Source organism: Bos grunniens, chromosome 17 (assembly GCF_055505025.1).
Source record: "Bos grunniens cultivar Pamir isolate PY7600 chromosome 17, Bosgru_T2T1.0, whole genome shotgun sequence".
Lineage (NCBI taxonomy): Eukaryota > Metazoa > Chordata > Mammalia > Artiodactyla > Bovidae > Bos > Bos grunniens.
This window is the reverse complement of record NC_141181.1, coordinates 71,370,001-71,391,033: the sequence shown is the minus strand read 5'-3', so window position 1 is coordinate 71,391,033 and position 21,033 is coordinate 71,370,001. Positions and strand designations below refer to the sequence as shown.

At 54.8% G+C, this 21,033-nt stretch overlaps 1 protein-coding gene and 1 gene segment (V, D, J or C); both read right to left on the bottom strand.

Moving 5' to 3' along the window:
* Positions 1-21,033, bottom strand: part of LOC147355818 (immunoglobulin lambda-1 light chain-like) — a 340,682-nt gene that overhangs the window by 5,065 nt on the left and 314,584 nt on the right. The gene's annotated exons all lie outside the window — the stretch shown is intronic.
* LOC147355833 (immunoglobulin lambda constant 1-like) lies at positions 1,190-20,980 on the bottom strand. The segment is given in 2 exon segments: positions 1,190-1,667; positions 20,443-20,980. Coding segments are annotated over 2 exon segments (498 nt in total).

The window sequence follows — 21,033 nt, the reverse complement described above, 5'->3', positions numbered from 1 at the left end:
TGTCCTCGGTTCTTCATGATGAAAACATATGACAATACAGGGGAGTTAGATTTGGGCGGGCACAACTCTGGGTGGGGGACCTGGTGGCATTGTGCCCAGCAGGGCCATCAAGATGAGGGCGACCTGGGTGGTCCCCTTCTCCCTTGGGGTCTTAGTTTTCCCATCATGGAAATGGGATCAGGCAGCAGCTATAGAACACCGCAACCGTGGCTTCTCTCACCTCCTCGTCTGTGATTTTGGGTCGGGGTACCAGGGATGAAGACCTGGGGCGGGGGGACATCACTCCTCTGCAGCAGGGAGGCCGCAGAGTCCTCCGTCCATGAGGACTTCGTCCCTGGGCTGACCCTGCGGACTGCTGGAGGCTGAAGCTGGAGGCACAGGCGGGCTGCGAGGCCAGGGTCCTGAGGACGACAGAGCCAGTGGGGCTGCAGCTCTGAGCAGATGGCCCCTCGCCCCGGGCCCTGAGCTTGTGTGTCCAGCTGCAGGTTCGCTCAGGTGAGCCACTACGTTATGGGGGAGGCACCCTGGGCAGGGATCGGGGGTGCTGACTCCTCCGAGATTCCGACCTTCTGGGAGCACTCTGGCCACACTCTAAGCCTGGCAAGAGCTGGGTTCATCGGTCTGACTCTCCTCCTGAAGTCCAATGGACTCTCTCCATGCGGCAGTCACTGGATGGCCTCTTTATCCCTGATGGTGTCCTTTTCCACTGACCTGGCTCTCCTGACCACCTCCCAGCCCCCACCATACAGGAAGATGGCACCTGGTCCCTGCAGAGCTAAGTCCACCCCTGGCCTGGCTTCAGATGCCTACAGTCCTCCTGCGGGAGGCCCCGCTCCCCACTAGGCCCCAAGCCTGCCGTGTGAGTCTCAGTCTCACCTGGAACCCTCCTCATTTCTCCCCAGTCCTCAGCCCCCAATCCCAGAGGTATCCCCTGCCCCTTTCAAGGCCCTTGTCCCTTCCTGGGGGGATGGGGTGTATGGGAGGGCAAGCCTGATCCCCCGAGCCTGTGCCGCTGACAATGTCCGTCTCTGGGTCACTGCTCCCCTGACTCTCAGAGCTCCCTGGTCCCTGGGGATGGGTTGCGGTGATGACAAGTGGATGGACTCTCAGGTCACACCTGTCCCTTCCCTAAGGAACTGACCCTTAACCCAGACACTCAGCCAGACCCAGAAAGCACTTCAGACATGTCGGCTGATAAATGAGAAGGTCTTTATTCAGGAGAAGCAGGAACAGGGAGGGAAGAGAGGCCCCTGGTGTGAGGCGACCTTGGCGGGGGCTCAGGGGTCCATGGAGAGCTGGGGGAGGGGGTGTGGGCCAGAGGGCCCCGGAGGGTGGGGGTCTAGGGCCCTAAGAACACGCTGAGGGCTTCACTGTCTTCGTCACGGTGCTCCCCTCGTGCGTGACCTCGCAGCTGTAACTGCCTTTCGATTTCCAGTCGGTGCCCGTCAGGCTCAGGTAGCTGCTGGCCGCGTACTTGCTGTTGCTCTGTTTGGAGGCCCGGGTGGTCTCCACGTTGCGGGTGATGGTGCTGCCGTCTGCCTTCCAGACCACGGTCACGCTACCCGGGTAGAAGTCGCTGATGAGACACACCAGGGTGGCCTTGTTGGCGCTGAGCTCCTCCTTGGAGGGCGGGAACAGGGTGACCAAGGGTGCGGACTTGGGCTGACCTGCAAAGTGGGGGAGGGGAAGAAGATCACTCAATCAGAGGTCTGGTGCCCGTCATGGGAGCCCCTGAGTCTGTGTCACAGGGGGACACAGGATCCTTTGAGAGCCCAGCAGGACCCCGAGTCCAGGCACCACTGTGAGCCAGAGGGCCTGTGCCAGGGAAGGTGGGTGGGGTTTCAGGCACCTCCCCATCTTCCTGGGAAAGCCTGAGCCTGGGCCCCTGCCAGCGCTGTCCTGAGACCCCCTGGGTCTTGGTTTCCCACACAGACATCTGACCCTCACTCTCCTTGCCTGCCCGTCTGACGGTTGATGGGGGTCTACCTGGGGCTGGCAGTCTGTCTGTCTGTCCCCTGAGTGGATGATGTGGCCTCCCTGGCCTCCTGTGAGTCAGTCCAGGTATATTTTGAGCTGACATGTCTGTTCGAGACTTTGCCGGAAGGGGTCCGTTGGTCTCCAAGTCTGTGTCCCTTGGAGCCTCTGTGCTGGGTCGAGGGGGAGCCTGTCTGCCTGTCCTCGGTCCCCCCATCCGCAGATCTGAGCTCAGGTTCCTCTCTGATTCTTCTTGGGTCTGGAGGTTTCCTACCCTAGTACCTGTCTCTCTGCTTCCTCAGGGACTCCTGCTCCTGAGGAGTGTGTTCTGCAGACTCAGGAGTCCTCGTCCCCCGTGTCCTGACCTCCTATTTCTTTCCCCAGTTCTGAGTTCAGGACCTTCTCCTCCTCCGTCTTCCCCTTGCACTTTCCCTGGGTCCCTAGCAGCCCCAGGATCTGCACGGCAGCCCCATGGAAACCTGGGGGAGCCCCTCTACCTCTGCCAATTCCCTACCCGGCTCCCTAGACCCAAGGTCCCCAGACTGTCCTGGCCCTCTGACTTTGGTCCGCAGCCATGAGGGTTCTGTGTCCCTCTGATGTCTCCCCATGGTCCCTCATCTGTAGTCCAGTTCCCTCTTCGCCATGAGATGGGGACCCCAAGTGACCCTCAGAGACAAAGCTGGGTCAGCACAGAGCCCAGACAGGGGGTTGGGGGGACAGAGGAGAATGAGGTCCGGGAGCCAGACAGACAAGTCAGTAGGTCAGCCTGCTCATTCTCCTGCCTCTGGGGTCAGAGGGGAGGCTCTGGTGGGACCTCAGTGCCAAGTAGGACAAGTCTGGGGTCAGGGGAAGGGAAGGGTCAGGGCCCCAGAGGTGGGTCCTGGGTGAAGGCTTGACCACAGGCTGACACCGGGCACAGAAAAGAGCAAAGTGACAGAAAAGTGTCTAAATCTTGGGGAAAGAAGAGGGAATGAAGGGAGGAGGGAGACTCACCCAGGACGGTCAGCCTGGTCCCTTGGCCGAAAATCTCACACAGTGACACAGGCTGGCACAAAAACCCCTCCTGGGAGGCCCCAGCCCCACCTGCAGCTGCGCTAGAGACGTGGGTCACTGCCCCAGCCTGTGTCTGCTCACAGAGGGGCTTCAGCACCCTCCCTGGAGCAGATGACAGGATGACCCTGAGAGGACAGCGGTGGGTACCCTGCAAGCAGGTCTCCCAGAGGAAGGTGGTGTCCGACCTGCGGTGCCTGGGTGCTATCTCCTGAGATTTACTGAGTGTGTGGGGGGCATATTTGGGTCTATGAGGTTCCTTGGAAATGGACACCTCTTCTTTGTGTGTTCAGACCCCCCTCCTTCCTTGGCGAGACCACGAGGTGAGGGCAGAGGGTGTCCCCTGCCCGCCACACCACTAGCCCCTTCCAGGTTGAGGCAGGTGACCACCGTTCGGAGCTGTTGGAATCTTTCTAGGTGCCGGAGCATCACGTCAAGGGTTTCCTTGGGGATACCCTAGTGTGGGACTGTCCTGAGTCGGGGCGGGCTGGTCCCATAGGAGATGACCGCCTGGCTTCCCGGTTTGGGGCATCCCTGTCACCCCCAGATCTGGTCTCACGCTGGGACATGTGTGTGGGGGCGGATTCCTGCCCTGCCTTGTTCACAGCGAGGCAGGAGCCACATGTCCTCCCTGGACCCAACCCCGCTGCCAAGAAAGGAAACCCAGACCCTGGCCAATTCCGGTTATTGGAACGCAAATGCACGGCAAGAGTTATTTACATCGTCACCCAGAATATGAAGCCTCAAGGGTCCATCGCATGGGACCCAGGGGCCCCCTGCAGAGGCTCCCAGGGGACACATATCCATCTTTTGGAGCCCAAATACTATCCTCAGAAAAGAGCCGGCAGTGCGTTCACACTCCCAGATTCGTTTATGTCCTGGATTGTTCGCCACGGGACGACGGCAGACTCCAGAGCATCGTGCGGGAAGGTGGTGACCCCAGGAAGATTTGGGTCATAACAGAACTTCTGTTTTGCTGGATACGAAACACACGAACGTTCAGGAACAAGGGAGCCCCCGAGGGAAAGAGGCCAGATCTGAAATGTTGCCGCTACGCATTCCTTCTCCTGGACGGACAGGGTCACTGAGCGTCAATGCTCACGCCTCTCAAGGTGGTCTCCCCGCCTGGGGCCATTGATGGAGAGTAGGTAACTGCCCTGGAAAGCAATTTTGCCAAATCCATCCTGAACTTGTTAACCCTGTGGAGCCAGAATCGCTTTGCAGGCCCATGAAGCAGACAGAACTGCTCAGGTACAGCAGAGGATATGGGGGGCTACACCCCAACCCTGGGGGGTCCAGATAGCAGCTGATCTCCTGAGACCCCCTTCTGGCCAGGAGAAGCCAGAGACTAAGCCACGTCCACCAACCATGGTGTCAAACCTTGCTCAGTCCTCATGTAAACATCAAGAAAAAACACAAAATCAAAGACCACCGAAAACATGACGAATTCAGTTCACAGTTGACCATGTGAGGCGTTGGCTGAGAACTCTCATTTGATAGTAACGATTTACTCACGATTTCTGTTCAGGTTTGATAATACGTTGTAGCTCTCTTTGAGGTCCTTGTACCTCAGGACACAATCGCAATATTTCAGAGGAACAGTTTCCGATGTCTGGAATTTGCTTCAAAAGGTGACCTAAGAGAGGAATTATTGTGTGGTTGTATCATCAGTAAATGGAAGACTTTGGGGAATTGGCTGATGAGCGAATGGGGCCGTCTTTCATTCACCTGCACCCTTATTTTTGTGTTCAAAGTTTTCTACAATAAAAACTTACAAGAAAGTAAATGGGGTACTGCTCTCGGCAAAGCAGCAAGGGACGGGGTGGTGGCATTGTGCCCAGCGGGCCAGTGTGATGAGAGTTGGGTGGCCCCCGCTCCACCGGAGCCTCCACACTCAGCTTTGTGAATGGAGTCCCAGATGCCCTGGGACAGGACCCGGAAGTTTCTATCTGCAGTCCAGTCTGTGTTGGGTGGAATGTCTGGGATGAGGCTCCCGGGGGCCCCTGTCCTCTGCCCTCTGTGTCCCCAGAGTCCCCTGTGATTGCAGCTCGTGTCCTGGGCTGTCCTTGTCCCCCGTCGGCTGTGGTCAAGGCAGCAACCTGTCCCTGGAGAGCCAGAGGGCCCAAGAGGCCTGGGGACGCAGGGCTGCTGAGCCATGAGGGGCCATGGAGACGGAAGGGGGGTCCCCTGGGCAGGGATCTGGGGGCGCTGACCCTTCAGGAGGCCTGACCTCTGGAGCTCTGAGGTCACACTCAGCCTGCCCTGAGCTGGGCTGACCCAGCCTGACTCTCTTCCTGAATTGTCATGGACGCTGTCTCCTTGGGACGTTCACCGGGACCCCCTCTGTGGGCCCAGACGATGCCTTCTGCCCCGGACCCAACACTCCTTTGTCCCCACCTCATACAGGGTGAGGGCACTGGCTCCATCTTGAATCCACCATCAACAGTTCCCTCCCCAACATGACCTCAGATGCCCACGCACTGGGATGGAGGTCCAGCCCTCCACGAGGGAGGTCTGAGCTACCCTGACCCAAGCCTATCAGAATGGACACTGAGCTTCCCAGTGCCTCAGCCTCACTCCAGCTCTCAGCATTAGTGAGCAGGACCAGAACCATCTCAGAGAGAGTGACAGGGTGCCCTGAGGGCAAGGGAGAGTGAGTGTGATTGGCTGATTGCTAGGTCATGTGATATTGACCTGTTTCTCTGCTGCAGACCGTATCAGTGTCTTTACTTAGTTAATGGAGAAGGAAATGGCAACCCACTCCAGTGTTCTTGCCTGGAGAATCCCAGGGACGGGGGAGCCTAGTAGGCTGCTGTCTGTGGGGTCGCACAGAGTCGGACAAAACTGAGCGACGTCACCTGACTTAGACAATGTGCATGAACATTGGACATTAGGACTTCTGTGCTGCATCCTCAAACTCTCCGTGGTTGCTTGGTGACGGGCCAACCATGGACCCCTCACCTGGTAACTGCTCTCCCCTCCAGGTCCCCTGAGGAAATAGGAAGGTCAACCTCTGCCCCTGAGACTACGGCCTCAGGGTCTCCTTCCCCCATAATCCTGCCTCGGGCCCACTGCTGCCTCCTGGGACCCTTTTGGCTTTTCCCTGATCCTCCCAGAGCCATCCCCTGTCTCTCACTGGCCTTTCTCCTTTCAAAGGGGGCGAAGGACTGCCGCCCAGGAGCCTGCGCCGCTGACAATATCCGGTGCTGGGTCACCGCTCCCCTGGCACTCAGAGCTCCCTGGTCCCTGGGGATGGGTTGCCTCCATGGCAGCCCCATGGAGGCCTTGGAGAGCCCCTCCACCTCTGCTGAGTTCCCGACCCAGATCGCTAGACCCAAGATCCCCAGCCTTTCCTGGCCCTCTGACTTCGGTCCCCAGTCCTGAGGGTCCTGCATCCCTCTGATGTCTCCCCATGGTCCCTCATCTGCAGTCCAGTTCCCTCTTCGCCATGAGATGGGGACCTCAAGTGACCCTCAGAGACAAAGTTGGGTCAGCATAGAGCCCAGACTGGGGGTTGGGGGGACAGAGGAGAGAGAGGTCTGGGAGCCAGACAGACAAGTCAGTAGGTCAGCCTGCTCATTCCCCTGCGTCTGGGGTCAGAGTGGAGGCTTTGGTGGGACCTCAGTGACAAGTAGGAAAGTCTGGAGTCAGGGGAAGGGAAGAGGTCAGGTCCACAGAGGTGTGTCCTGGGTGAAGGCTTGACCACAGGCTGACACCAGGCACAGAAAAGAGCAAAGTGACAGAAAAGTGTCTAAATCTTGGGGAAAGAAGAGGGAGAGAAGGGAGGAGGGAGACTCACCCAGGACGGTCACCCTGGTCCCGCCGCCGAAAAATACCACAGTGAAACAGGCTGGCACAAAAACCTCTCCTGGGAGGCCCAGTCTGCCCCAGCCCCCACCTGCAGCTGCGGTGGAGGACGTGGGTCACCGCCCCAGCCTGGCGTCTGCTCGCAGCGGGGCTTCTCCCCTTTAGCAGATGACAGGACAGGGGACACCGTGCCAAGCAGCAGGAGCCTTGGAAGGCAGGTTCCCTAAGCAGGTTGCGTGTTGGATGCTGTCTTCCTACCAGGCGGCCAGGGGTGGGAATGGAATAATAGGGCGGGCGGGGTCCTTCACAGCCCCAAGAGTGAAGTACCCCAGAGGAGAAAGCCGCTTCTCTTGTCTGTGGAGTTGGCAGCAGCCTGACCCCGTGGTGAGAGCACAGGCTGAGGGCAGGGGCATCCCCATCCCCCCACGGACACGGGTCGAATGGATATGCACCAAACGTCTTCCATCTGACCCTAACTGGGGCTCCAGGGGCTCATCCCAGTTCCCCGGGGTTCTCCCGGCTTCAAACGAGCATCTCTAGTGAGGCTTGGGCTGGTTGTCGTCCAAGCCTGGCCTCCGTCTGCAGGGAGGACTGGACAGTGTCCTGGCTTCAGGGTCTCATCTGACGTTTGGGTGCATTCAGAACAGAGATGTGAGCAACACTCTACCGTGGTCCTGAGACAGCAGCTCTTTAAAGAGAATCAGGCTGCTGGGCTACATGGGCCATCCCAGGCCTGAGTCGGGCCAGGCACCAGATGGGCCTGGAACACAAGGTCCCCACAGAACGCAGGAAGTTGTGAGTCTCCTGTGCCTGAGCAGGAGGACCTGGGGCCACCAGCGGAGGCTGCCCTGGACAAAGGTGGGAACTCCAGCACCAAGAGGGTATAACCAGGGCGGATTCAAACATCGCCTGCATGTACCCTAGACTTCCCCGCGACACGACGGACTGTTCTCCTTCAGAAGATGGCAGAGACCACTCATTATTTTGTAAAAGTGCTCCACTAAAGGGCAGAAATAAGACCCGAAACCACTCCTGGAGACGTGAAGAGCGTCTGAAGGGCCTCCCTTTGTGGAGCAATTGCTGCTTTCACTCCTGGAGAAGGACATGGCGACCCACTCCCGTAGCTTTGCCCAGAAAATCCCATGGGTAGGGGAGCCTGGGAGGCTACAGTCCATGGAGTCGCAAAGAGTCAGATGGGACTGAGCGACTTCGCTTTCTTTCACTTACTGCTTCACTAGAGCAAGGAGGACGGAACTACAATTGCCCCTGGCTTCCCATCCCATCTGAGGGTCCTGGGATTGGAGCTTCCACGGAAGATAACTTGGCTAAATGACCTATGATCCCGAAAGGGCACTGTGGAGGGAAATGGCCAACTGTCCTAGGATTGCCTCTGGCCAAAATATCCCCCAGAACCCTGCCAGCCCTTTCTAGCTAGAACCACTTTGCAGGCACGTAGAGCAGTGAGCACTTCCCAGATACAGCTTGAGGTGGAGGGGCCGGGGGCTGCACCCCTACCCTGGGGGAGTCCAGCAGCAGCAGGCGCACTCTTGCCGCCTCTTCTAGCTAGGAAAAGCCAGAGCGATTTGGGAGAGACTGAAGGACCCACCAGGCCCTAGACACACCCACCAATCAAAGGCTCAAGGCTTTCCAAGCCTCTTGGAAAGAACACAAAATACACCAAGTCAAACAGCGCCCAAAACACAAGTAAGCAAGAGGCACATGGAAAGACGCTCAACATCCCTAAGTATTAGAGAAATGCAGATCAAAGCTACAGTGAGCACACCTCCAGATGCTCAGAATGGCCATCATGCACATGTCTAGGAAGAGTGATGCTGGAGAGGCTGTGACGAAAAGGGAGCAGTCTTGTATTGCTTGCAGGAATGTCAACTGGTGCAGGCCCGAGGGAGAAGAGCATGAAGGCTGCTTAACGTACCGGATGTGATCCAGCAATCCCACCCCGAGAAAACCACCATTCAAAGAGACACGTGAACTCCAGCGTTCATTGCAGCACTGTTACCATAGCCGGGGCGTGGAAACAGCTTAAATGTCCAACAGATGACTGGATACAGAAGATGTGGTACATACATGCAAGGGAATATGATGACCCGTAAAGAAGCATGAAGCAATGCCATGTGCAGAGACATGGATGGACCTGGAGCTTGTCATCCTGAGTGAAGTCAGACAGCGAAGGACAAATAGCTCTCAATACGGCTTCAATGTGGAATCTAAGAAGATGGTTCAGAGGAACTGATATACAAAACGGAAATGAAGTCACAGATGTAGGAAACAAAATTCTGGTTGCCAAGGGGGCCGGAAGGGGAGGATAAACTGGAAGATCGAGATTGACATACACACGCTGCTCTTGTAAGGTCTGTGTATAAAGCAGACGACTCATGAGAAGCTACCATACAGCACAGAGGAGGCGAGTCAGTCCTCTGTGATGACCTGGATGGAAAAGGAATCTAAAAAGTGGGGGTGCATGTGTGTGTGTATATGCATATATATATATATATATATATATATATCTCTCTCTGATTCGCTTTGTTGTGCAGCAGAAACAATGGCACCCCACTCCAGTGCTCCTGCCTGAAAATCCCATGGACAGAGGAGCCTGGTGGGCTGCAGTCCATGGGGTCACACAGAGTCGGACGTGACTGAAGCGATTTAGCAGCAGCAGCAGCAGCAGCAGAAACTAATCCCACACTGTAAGTCAACCGTAGCTCAATAAAAATGCGTGAACACTGGGTTTTCTCGGTGGTCCAGTGGTTAAGAATCCGCCTGCCGGTGCAGGAGACGTGGGTTTGATCTTCCGTGATCTGAAAAGATCCCTCGGGCCTCGGAGTGCCTCAGTCCTCACACCACAGCTGTGGAGCCTGGGCTCCAGAGCCTGTTTCTGCAACCGGAGGAGCCACTGAAATGAGCAGCCTGCACACTGCAAGGACAGAGCAGGCCGTGCTCACTGCAACCAGAGAAAACACTTAGGAAGCCGTGAAGACCCAGCAACACAAAAATGAATATGATAAAATACAGGAAGACTTTAAAAACTGATCACTATTAACATGAAAAATTACCAGAAAAAAAAAGAGATTAGAAAAAATGAATGAAAACAAAACACAACCAAGTAAATATTCTATGACAATTGTGAGTCACGTCATGAGCAGCTGTTTTCCGGGCTTCAGGAATTATGGACGATTTCTGTTTGGGTTTGCTCATGATAATTTAGTTACAGTTTAGGTTCTTTCTTTCCAGGCCACGAGCGACATGTTTTCAGGTGAGATGACGTGGTGGGGGATGGGCGGCCGAGGCCCCCACGGGGGAGGAGGGATTCTGTTGTGGGCAGGAGTTGGCAGCCCCTGAATTGATGACCTGCGATCCAGGCGACAAGAACCTGGGAGTATTATTATTCCTCTGCTTTCTCATGTAATGTTCTCGATTCCTCATGATGAAAACGTATTACAATACAGGGGAGTTAGATTTGGGCGGGCACAACTCTGGGTGGGGGACACGGTGGCATTGTGCCCAGCAGGGCCATCAAGATGAGGGCGACCTGGGTGGTCCCCTTCTCCCTTGGGGTCTTAGTTTTCATCATGGAAATGGGATCAGGCAGCAGCCATGGAACACCGCCACCCTGGCTTCTCTCAGCTCCTCGTCTGTGATTTTGGGTCGGGGTACCAGGGATGACGACCTGGGGGGGGGTCTCTCCTCTGCCGCAGGGAGGCCGCAGAGTCCTCTGTCCATGTGGACTTTGTCCCTGGGCTGACCCGGCTGTCTGCTGGAGGCTAAAGCTGGAGGCACAGACGGGCTGCGAGGTCGGGGTCCTGAGGACGACAGAGCCAGTGGGGCTGCAGCTCTGAGCAGATGGCCCCTCGCCCCGGGCCCTGAGCCCGTGTGTCCAGCTGCAGGTGTGCTCAGGTGAGCCAGTAGGCGATGGGGGAGGCGCCCTGGGCAGGGATCGGGGTGCTGACTCGTCCGAGAGCCCGACCTTCTGGGAGCACTCTGCCCATACTCTAAGCCTGGCAAGAGCTGGGTTCGTCGGTCTGACTCTCCTCCTGAAGTCCAATGGACTCTCTCCATGCGGCAGTCACTGGATGGCTTCTTTATCCCTGATGGTGTCCTTTTCCGCTGACCCAGCTCTCCTGACCACCTCCCCCCGCCTCCACCATACAGGAAGATGGCACCCAGTTCCTGCATATGCCCCCCAGAGCTAAGTCCACCCCTGGCCTGGCTTCAGATGCCCACAGTCCTCCTGAATTGATGACCTGCGATCCAGGCGACAAGAACCTGGGGGAATTATTATTCCTGCGGGAAGGCCCCGCTCCCCACTAGGCCCCAAGCCTGCTGTGTGAGGCTCAGTCTCACCTGGAACCCTCTTCATTTCTCCCCGATCCTCAGCCCCCAACCCCAGAGGCATCCCCTGCCCCTTTCACAGGCCCTGTCACTTCCCAGGGGGATGGGGTGGGTGGGAGGGCAAGCCTGCCCCCCCGAGCCTAGGCTGCTGACAATGCCTTGCTCTGGGTCACCTCTCTCCTGGCTCTCAGAGCTCCCTGGTCCCTGGGGATGTGTTGCGGTGATGACAAGTGGATGGACTCTCAGGTCATACCTGTCCCTTCCCTAAGGAAATGACCCTTAACCCCGACACTCGGCCAGACCCAGAAAGCACTTCAGACATGTCGGCTGATAAATGAGAAGGTCTTTATTCAGGAGAAGCAGGAACAGGGAGGGAAGAGAGGCCCCTGGTGTGAGGCGACCTGGGCGGGGCTCAGGGGTCCATGGAGAGGTGGGGGAGGGGGTGTGGGCCAGAGGGCCCCCGAGGGTGGGGGTCCAGGGCCCTAAGAACACTCTGAGGGCTTCACTGTCTTCGTCACGGTGCTCCCGTCGTGCGTGACCTTGCAGCTGTAACTGCCTTTCGATTTCCAGTCGGTGCTCGTCAGGCTCAGGTAGCTGCTGGCCGCGTACTTGCTGTTGCTCTGTTTGGAGGCCCGGGTGGTCTCCACGTTGCGGGTGATGGTGCTGCCGTCTGCCTTCCAGGCCACGGTCACGCTACCCGGGTAGAAGTCGCTGATGAGACACACCAGGGTGGCCTTGTCGGCGCTGAGCTCCTCGGTGGGGGGCGGGAACAGGGTGACCGAGGGTGCGGACTTGGGCTGACCCGTGTGGACAGAGGAGAGGGTGTAAGACGCCGGGGAGGTTCTGACCTTGTCCCCACGGTAGCCCTGTTTGCCTTCTCTGTGCCCTCCAACCCTTGCCCTCAGCCCCTGGGCGGCAGACAGCCCCTCAGAAGCCGTTGCAATCCACTCTCCAAGTGACCAGCCAAACGTGGCCTCAGAGTCCCCGGCTGCGACCAGGGCTGCTCTCCTCTGTCCTCCTGGCCCCGGGAGTCTGTGTCTGCTCTTGGCACTGACCCCTTGAGCCCTCAGCCCCTGCCAGACCCCTCCGTGACCTTCCGCTCATGCAGCCCAGGTGCCTCCTCCGTGAACCCGGGTCCCCCCGCCCACCTGCCAGGACGGTCCTGATGGGAGACGTGGGGACAAGCGTGCTAGGGTCATGTGCGGAGCCGGGCCCGGGCCTCCCTCTCCTCGCCCAGCCCAGCCTCAGCTCTCCTGGCCAAAGCCTGGGGCTCCTCTGAGGTCCTGCCTGTCTACCGTCCGCCCTGCCTGAGCGCAGGGCCCCTCGCCTCACCTGCCTTCAGGGGATGGTGCCCCCACACAGCACCTCCAAAGACCCCGATTCTGTGGGAGTCAGAGCCCTGTTCATATCTCCTAAGTCCAACGCTCGCTTTGAGGCCAGCGGAGGCCGACCCTCGGACAGGTGTGACCCCTGGGTCCCAGGGGATCAGGTCTCCCGAACTGACGAGTTTCTGCCCCATGGGACCCGCTCCTTTCTGACCGCTGTCCTGAGATCCTCTGGTCAGCTTGCCCCGTGTCAGCTGTGTCCACCCGGCCCCTCAGCCCAGAGCGGGCGAGACCCCTCTCTCTCTGCCCTCCAGGGCCTTCCCTCAGGCTGCCCTCTGTGTTCCTGGGGCCTGGTCATAGCCCCTGCCGAGCCCCCAAGCTCCTGTCTGGCCTCCCGGCCGGGGCATGGAGCTCCCAGCACAGAGCCCGGGGCTTGGAGATGCCCCTAGTCAGCACCAGCCTCTGGCCCGCACCCCAGCGTCTGCCCTGCAAGAGGGGAACAAGTCCCTGCATTCCTGGACCAAACACCAGCCCCGGCGCCCCGACTGGCCCCATCGGACGGTCGGCCACTGGACGCTCCTGCTGGTTACCCCAAGATCAACCCGCCTCCCCTCCCGGCCCCACGGAGAAAGGTGGGGATCGGCCCTTAAGGCCGGGGGGACAGAGAGGAAGCTGCCCCCAGAGCAAGAGAAGTGACTTTCCCGAGAGAGCAGAGGGTGAGAGAGGCTGGGGTAGGGGTGAGAGCCACTTACCCAGGACGGTGACCCAGGTCCCGCCGCCTAAGACAAAACACAGAGACTAAGTCTCGGACCAAAACCCGCCGGGCCAGCGCCTGGGGCCTGTCCCCCGGGGGGGCTGGGCCGAGCGGGAACCTGCTGGGCGTGATGGGCGCAGGGCTGCAGCCGGTGGGGCTGTGTCCTCGGCTGAGGGGTGTTGTGGAGCCAGCCTTCCAGAGGCCAGGGGACCTTGTGTCCTGGAGGTGCCCTGTGCCCAGCCCCCTGGCCGAGGCAGCAGCCACATACACCTTGGGGTCACCCAGTGCCCCCTCACTCGGAGGCTGTCCTGGCCACCACTGACGCCTCAGCGCTGAGGGAGACGTGGAGCGCCGCGTCTGTGCAGGGCGGCAGAGGAGTACCGGCCTGGCCTGGACCTGCCCAGCCGCTCCTGGCCTCACTGTAAGGCCTCTGGGTGTTCCTTCCCCACAGTTCCTCACAGTCCAGCCAGGCAGCTTCCTTCCTGGGGCTGTGGACACTGGGCTATTCCTCAGGTCCCAAGTGGGGAACCCTGCCCTTTTTCTCCACCCACGGAGATGCAGTTCAGTTTGTTCTCTTCGATGAACATTCTCTGCTGTCAGATCACTGTCTTTCTGTACATCTGTTTGTCCATCCATCGATCCAACATCCATCCATCCATCCATCACCCAGCCATCCATCTGTCAGCCAACATCCATCCTTCCATCCATTGTCCATCCATCTGTCATCCAACATCCATCCTTCCATCCATTGTCCATCCATCTGTCCATCTTGCATCTGTCTGTCCAACAGTGGCCATCAAGCACCGGTCTGCCAAGCCCTGTGTCACATGCTGGGACTTGGTGGGGGGAGCCCTCGCCCTCCCACCCCCATCTCTCCCTGAAACTTCTGGGGTCAAGTCTAACAAGGTCCCATCCCGTCTAGTCTGAGGTCCCCCCGCAGCCTCCTCTTCCACTCTCTCTGCTTCGGACCCACACTGTGCACTCGGACGACCACCCAGGGCCCTTGCATCCCTGTTTCCTTCCTGACCTCTTTTTTTTGGCTCTGGATTTATACACATTCTGCCTCCTGGAGGCGTCTCAGCTTGAGTGTCCCACAGATGCCTCAGACTCAGCATCTTCCATCGAAACTGCTCCCAGGTCCTTGCAGACCTGGTCCCCCGCATTGTTCTCAATTCGGTAGATTTCTCCACAAGCCAGAGGCCTGGACTCATCCCATAATGCCTGCCCCTCATTGAGTCAGCCTCTGTGTCCTACCATAACCAAACATACCCTTAAAAATCTCAGAAGAACAAAAAAAGCACCCAGATTGCACTGTCAGAGTTTATGATGACAAGAATCCTCAGTTCAGTTCAGTCACTCAGTCGTGTCCGACTCTTTGCGACCCCATGAATCGCAGCACGCCAGGCCTCCCTGTCCATCACCAACTCCCGGAGTTCACGCAGACTCACGTCCATCGAGTCAGTGATGCCATCCAGCCATCTCATCCTCTCTCGTCTCCTTCTCCTCCTGCCCCCAATCCCTCCCAGCATCAGAGTTTTTTCCAATGAGTCAACTCTTCACGTGAGGTGACCAAAGTACTGGAGTTTCAGCTTCAGCATCATTCCTTCCAAAGAAATCCCAGGGCTGATCTCCTTCAGAATGGACTGGTTGGATCTCCTTGCAGTCCAAGGGACTCTCAAGAGTCTTCTCCAACACCACAGTTCAAAAGCATCAATTCTTCGGCGCTCAGCCTTCTTCACAGTCCAACTCTCACATCCATACATGACCACAGGAAAAACCATAACCTTGACTAGATGGACCTTTGTTGGCAAAGCAATGTCTCTGCTTTTTAATATGCTATCTAGGTTGCTCATAACTTTCCTTCCAAGAAGTAAGTGTCTTTTAATTTCATGGCTGCAATCAACATCTGCAGTGATTTTGGAGCCCCAAAAAATAAAGTCTGCCACTGTTTCCACTGTTTCCCCATCTATTTCCCATGAAGTGATGGGACCAGATGCCATGATCTTTGTTTTCTGAATGTTGAGCTTTAAGCCAACTTTTCACTCTCCACTTTCACTTTCATCAAGAGGCTTTTTAGTTCCTCTTCACTTTCTGCCATAAGGGTGGTGTCATCTGCATATCTGAGGTTATTGATATTTCTCCCAGCAATCTTGATTCCAGTTTGTGTTTCTTCCAGTCCAGCGTTTCTCATGATGTACTCCGCATATAAGTTAAATAAGCAGGGTGATAATATACAGCCTTGACGTACTCCTTTTCCTATTTGGAACCAGTCTGTTGTTCCATGTCCAGTTCTAACTGTTGCTTCCTGACCTGCATACAGATTTCTCAAGAGGCAGGTCAGGTGGTCTGGTATTCCCATCTCTTTCAGAATTTTCCACAGTTGATTGTGATCCACACAGACAAAGGCTTTGGCATAGTCAATAAAGCAGAAATAGATGTTTTTCTGAAACTCTCTTGCTTTTTCCATGATCCAGCAGATGTTGGCAATTTGATCTCTGGTTCCTCTGCCTTTTCTAAAACCAGCTTGAACATCAGGAAGTTCACGGTTCATGTATTGCTGAAGCCTGGCTTGGAGAATTTTGAGCATTCCTTTGCTAGCGTGTGAGATGAGTGCAATTGTGTGGTAGTTTGAGCATTCTTTGGCATTGCCTTTCTTTGGGATTGGAATGAAAACTGACCTGTTTCAGGCCTGTGGCCACTGTTGAGTTTTCCCAATTTGCTGGCATATTGAGTGCAGCACTTTCACAGCATCATCTTTCAGGATTTGAAATCGCTTCACTGGAATTCCATCACCTCCACTAGTTTTGTTTGTAGTGATGCTTCCTAAGGCCCACTTGACTTCACATTCCAGGATGTCTGGCTCTAGATGAGTGATCACACCATCGTGATTATCTGGGTCGTGAAGATCTTTTTTGTACAGTTCTTCTGTGTATTCTTGCCACCTCTTCTTAATATCTTCTGCTTCTGTTAGGTCCATACCATTTCTGTCCTTTATCGAGCCCTCACCTCCCTACGTAGAGAATCTAAGTAGGAAGGTAACCCGTACTGCACTGGGTCCAGCATTCTTTTAATTCAGCAGTGGAACTTTTTGGTCATGATTGTGTTTAAGGAATGCGCATACGATTTTTGAAGCAAAATTTAACAGGACAGCAATGTAAATTCAGTACTTATTTCTGATTAAAGACAGCAAATATCCAGCCTGTTACTAAGTTAATTAACTAAAGAAACATCCTCAACTTAATAAACAGTATCTCCTGAAACTTATAGCATGCTTCACATTTAAAGGCAAAACCATTTTAGAGGCCAGGGTTCCCACGCTTACTTTTATTATTTAATATATGCTACAGATTCAAGCCCATGACACAAAATGGGGGGAAGAGTGTGAGTGTTAGGAAAAATGAGATAAAATTGGTTTTTGCAGGTGATGGGCTAGTTTACTTTAAAAAAAAAAAACAAAACAAGCTCAAGATGAACTGAAGGACTATTAGAACTGGTACAAGAGTTAACCTGTGATCGAATACAAGCAGGCTGGGCAAAACTCAGCAGGTTTTCTTCTATACAGGCAGTAATGATTGAGAATACGAAACGGCGGAAGCGCTTACAACCTCGATAACAGTTCTATTAAAAGCCCTAGGAATAAACTTAACACGGAATGTACAAGATCTGTGAGGATAAAATACAGCACAACCTAATGAACGGACACAGCAGCAAAGACGTCAGTTCCCCTCAAGTGAACCCAGGTGCTCCATAAAATTACAAGCACAACATCAAAGGAATAATTTTGGGCTTCCCTGGTGGTCCCGTGGCTGAGACTCCAAGCTCACAATGCAGGGGGCCTGGGTTTGACCCCTGGTCAGGAAGCTAGAACCCACGTACTGCAACTAAGAGTCTGTAAGTCACAACTAAAGGTCCAGAGTGCTGCAGCTCAGACCCGGCACGGCCAAATAAATAAATATTTAAAAAAATCAGTGAGCCAGGTCCAAAGTCCAACAGTAAGAATAATCGTGGAGCTCAGTTCAGTTCAGTCGCTCAGTCGTGTCTGACTCTTTGTGACCCCACGAACTGCAGCACACCTGGCTTCCCTGTCCACCACCAACTCCCAGAGCTTACTCAAACTCACATCCACTGAGTCGGTGATGCCATCCAACCATCTCATCTCAGTGGTGGAGAATAGACACAGATATTTTGATTGAGAAGCGGATTGTTCTCTAGCAGGTACCAAAACACACTGTAAAGCTACCATCATTAAAACATGGTGGAAGGGAGGTGGGAACTGATGGTTAGAACCACAGCGAGGATGTGATACGTCAGTAATTCAGCATTTGATGAAAGTTGTGTTTGTATTCAAGCAATACAGAACGACTGGTTTCCCATTTTGAAAATATATAAGGATACATTTCTACCAACACAAAAATAAATTTCAGGTGAAGTAAAAATAAACACCAAAACAATAGAAGTACCTGAATAAAATTAAAAAAAAAATCAAAATAGAAATGTCTTTCCTATGCTTGCCACAGCTCACAAACACCATAAAGAAAAACAACCGATCTGACATGTAAAAATTAAACAGCCTTAGTGTTGAAAGACCCCACAGATGAAATTGGAAAACAGATCAGGGAAACATATTTAGCACATACATACTTAACGAGGGGTTACTATCCCAAATGGATGAAGAGTTTCTATAAAGTACAACCAACCGAACAAAAAATAAACCAGACAAAATTACAACCGGTACATTCACAGAAGAAATAAAGTCAGTCAATAAAAATATGAAAGGAAAATAAACTTCACCAACAATCAAGCAAATGGCAAACAGTTTTGTTCTCATTTTTGCTCTTCAGACGCGCAAAATAAAAAAGATCCAAATGTCACATTATTGGCGAGAATGGAGAGGAAAAACGCGAAAATAAAAAAAGATCCAAACGTCACATCATTGCGAGAATGGAGAGGAAAAACGCGCAAAATAAAAACAGATCCAAACGCCACATCATTGCGAGAATGGAGAGGAAAAAGCACTATCCCTGGCTGCAGGGAACGGGAGCTGGAGCAGACTTTTGGGAGGACCGTTGGCGTCTCCTATGAAAATTTCAAAGCCTGTTCTCTCTGACCCAGCACCCCATTTTTAGGCATCTTTCCAGGGAGACAAAGCGTACAAAGTACGGGCACATAGCTACGCACGTGGGGGTTTCCACGTAGCATCTCTCGTAATTTACGTTTTGTAGTGGAAACACCCCAAACGTCCATTAATAGGCGAATGATTAAAGACACGCTGCTTCTTCCAAACTTTGAATTCATACAGAGCCATTCAGAGAACATGCCGGATCCATGTGGGCTGATACAGAAAATCTCAACAGACTGAATAAATAGTTGCAGGCTCATAGGCAGAGTATGAGTCCGTTTTGAAAACTAAAATCCCAGCACCATTAGCCGTGTGTGTGAGTTTTCAGGGACATACATGCCTAGGAGAAAGGCCAGAAGTGTACAGACCCACATGACACTGTCTCTCGCTGGAGGATGGATTTTAGGGTAAGACGTGTGGTTGGTGAGCAGAAACTCTCAATTTTTACTTTATACGCTTCTGTGCTCAATCTTTTTTAAAAGCACGTTATTCTGGTATTAAAAAGTATTGTAGAAGATAAAATTACATGTATATCTTCTTGTGAACATTTTCATAACTTTTTTATAGTTTATAATTTTATTATTATATTTCATACAATTATAACTTTATAAAATTATAAAGCAAAAATTAAAAAATCTGGCTAGAGACACATTATTGTCATATTTCTATGTTTTCTGACAAGCTTTTGAAAGTGCACGCATGCTTTAAAAACCCAACTTCAGAAATATCGTTTTGGAAGTTTGTGTTAGGATTCCTTGCGGTGGATGTGCCATGCTGCGCTTCATCACACCCTTTCTGTTGGATATTCAGGTTATTTCCGGTTTTCTCCCATCATTAACGAGTTGAGTTCCTGGCTTGTAAACCTTTGGTCACATCTTTTTGATTGTTCCCCCGCCCCCAGATGAATTCCTAAAAGCGGAATTACGCAATTTTAAAGAAATGTGCTTTCTTTTATGACTTGCTGCATATTGCCGAAAAGGGTGCACATTTTAGATTTTTGTAGCCAGTTCATGACAGTGCCTGTTCCTCCCCGACAGCCCTCTGACGACGTCACTGTAAATTCGCCTGAGGATTCCATGGGCGATCTCGGTGCCTGATCACCGAGGACCGTACCCCCGCTCTCCATCACCTTTTCACAGCTTCTTCTCCATCCTCTAACCTGACCTCACGCTGGTCTCTGATCTGAAACAATTTTTCCACAGCACGAACTGGACCCTGACAGCCCCGCACACAAATCCCTCAATACCTGCCCCGGATCCCAGGATAAAGGAGGGGTGGACATGACCCCCGTGGTCTGAACCCCGTTCTCCCCAGCTCTGGAAGCTCCCTGCAGGCCTGTGCACCCCTCTCTCCTCCTCGGCCTCCCTACTCCCTTTGCCTGGAGCTCCCCCATCCCAGGTCAGTGTCCCATAGCTGCACGTGACCCCTTGGTTCAGGCTTGGCTCTGTTAGACACTTAGGAACCTCGCTGAGGAGCTGACCTCCTTGGGGAGCCCGAGCCAAGCCCCTGCTGCCTTCCCGGGACGCCTTGCAGACTTGCCTCTTGGACCGTTTTCTTAAAACACAGGACACTCTGGTGCCTGTCTAGTCCCGGGATTTCTACAGTCCTGGGACTGCGCCCGTGTGCTGTGTGGCCTTGGGCAGCTTGCCTCACCTCTCTGGACCTCTGTCGCTGCCTGTAAGAAGGGGAGGAAAGCAGACCTGCCTTGTGGGGCCGCTGCCCCCAAAATGATCAGAGCCTCCTGGGCACGCCCTGCCCCGTTGCGCCGTGTCTGCCCTGCTCAGAGGGCCGGGGTGAGGCAAGAGGGACACCAGCCACGGGTGCAAAATCTCAGGGCGCCAAAAGCTCCACGAGATAAATAGCATTTCAATACGAAATTAAAAAATAAAACCCAACACAAAGGCACACTGGGCCCAGGGTCAGCGCTGTGAGTGCAGCCACGTCTGCCCAGGCCCCTTCTCTCCAGCTGGTTTCCCTTCTCGTTCCCCGCCCCTGCGGTCATTCACCCCTGGGTCCCATCGAAGGGAAGCCCCACTTCCCTGCACCATGACTCCCTCGGCCCTTACCTGTCCCGCAGGCTCCACGGGCTCTTTCCTGACGGGGCTTCCATGCGGGGGGCTGTGCTCTGAGGCGCCGCCGTCGGGGGCAGCAGGCCGTGGGCGCCCACTGGATAAGACGCCAGGCCCAGCAGGATGAGAGGCCAGGGCTGCCTGGGGACACTGCACTGACCCCTGGGGGCCTCATGGGCCCCCTGGCCTGGCCTGGGCCTCATGTGCCCCCAGGGCCAAGGGCACCTTGGGCAGACGCGCTGGTGTGGGCTCCTCCTTGGAGGCGGTCGAAAGTGCCCCAGCTTCCCCTTGCTGGCAGGGGCCATTCTGGTGCGCCCCGTCCCACGGGGCCCGTCCTCTGCCTGGGCCTTCTGTCCCTGCCCCCAGCACCGCCCTCTCCCCCAGGGCCCAGGGCCGGTACTCTGGGGGGCCTCTCCCGGGGGGGCCTCTGCCAACTGTTCTGCTCTGCTCTGGTTCCAGGGCTCAAGCGCTTCTCACTAAAGCCTGCCCACCAGCCCCGCCCCACCCCCGGGGCCTGGTTCTGCACACCAGCTCTGTTCCGCTTCTCTGCTCTGTGAGGGTGTCCCGTGGCCCTGGAGAGGCCGTGGA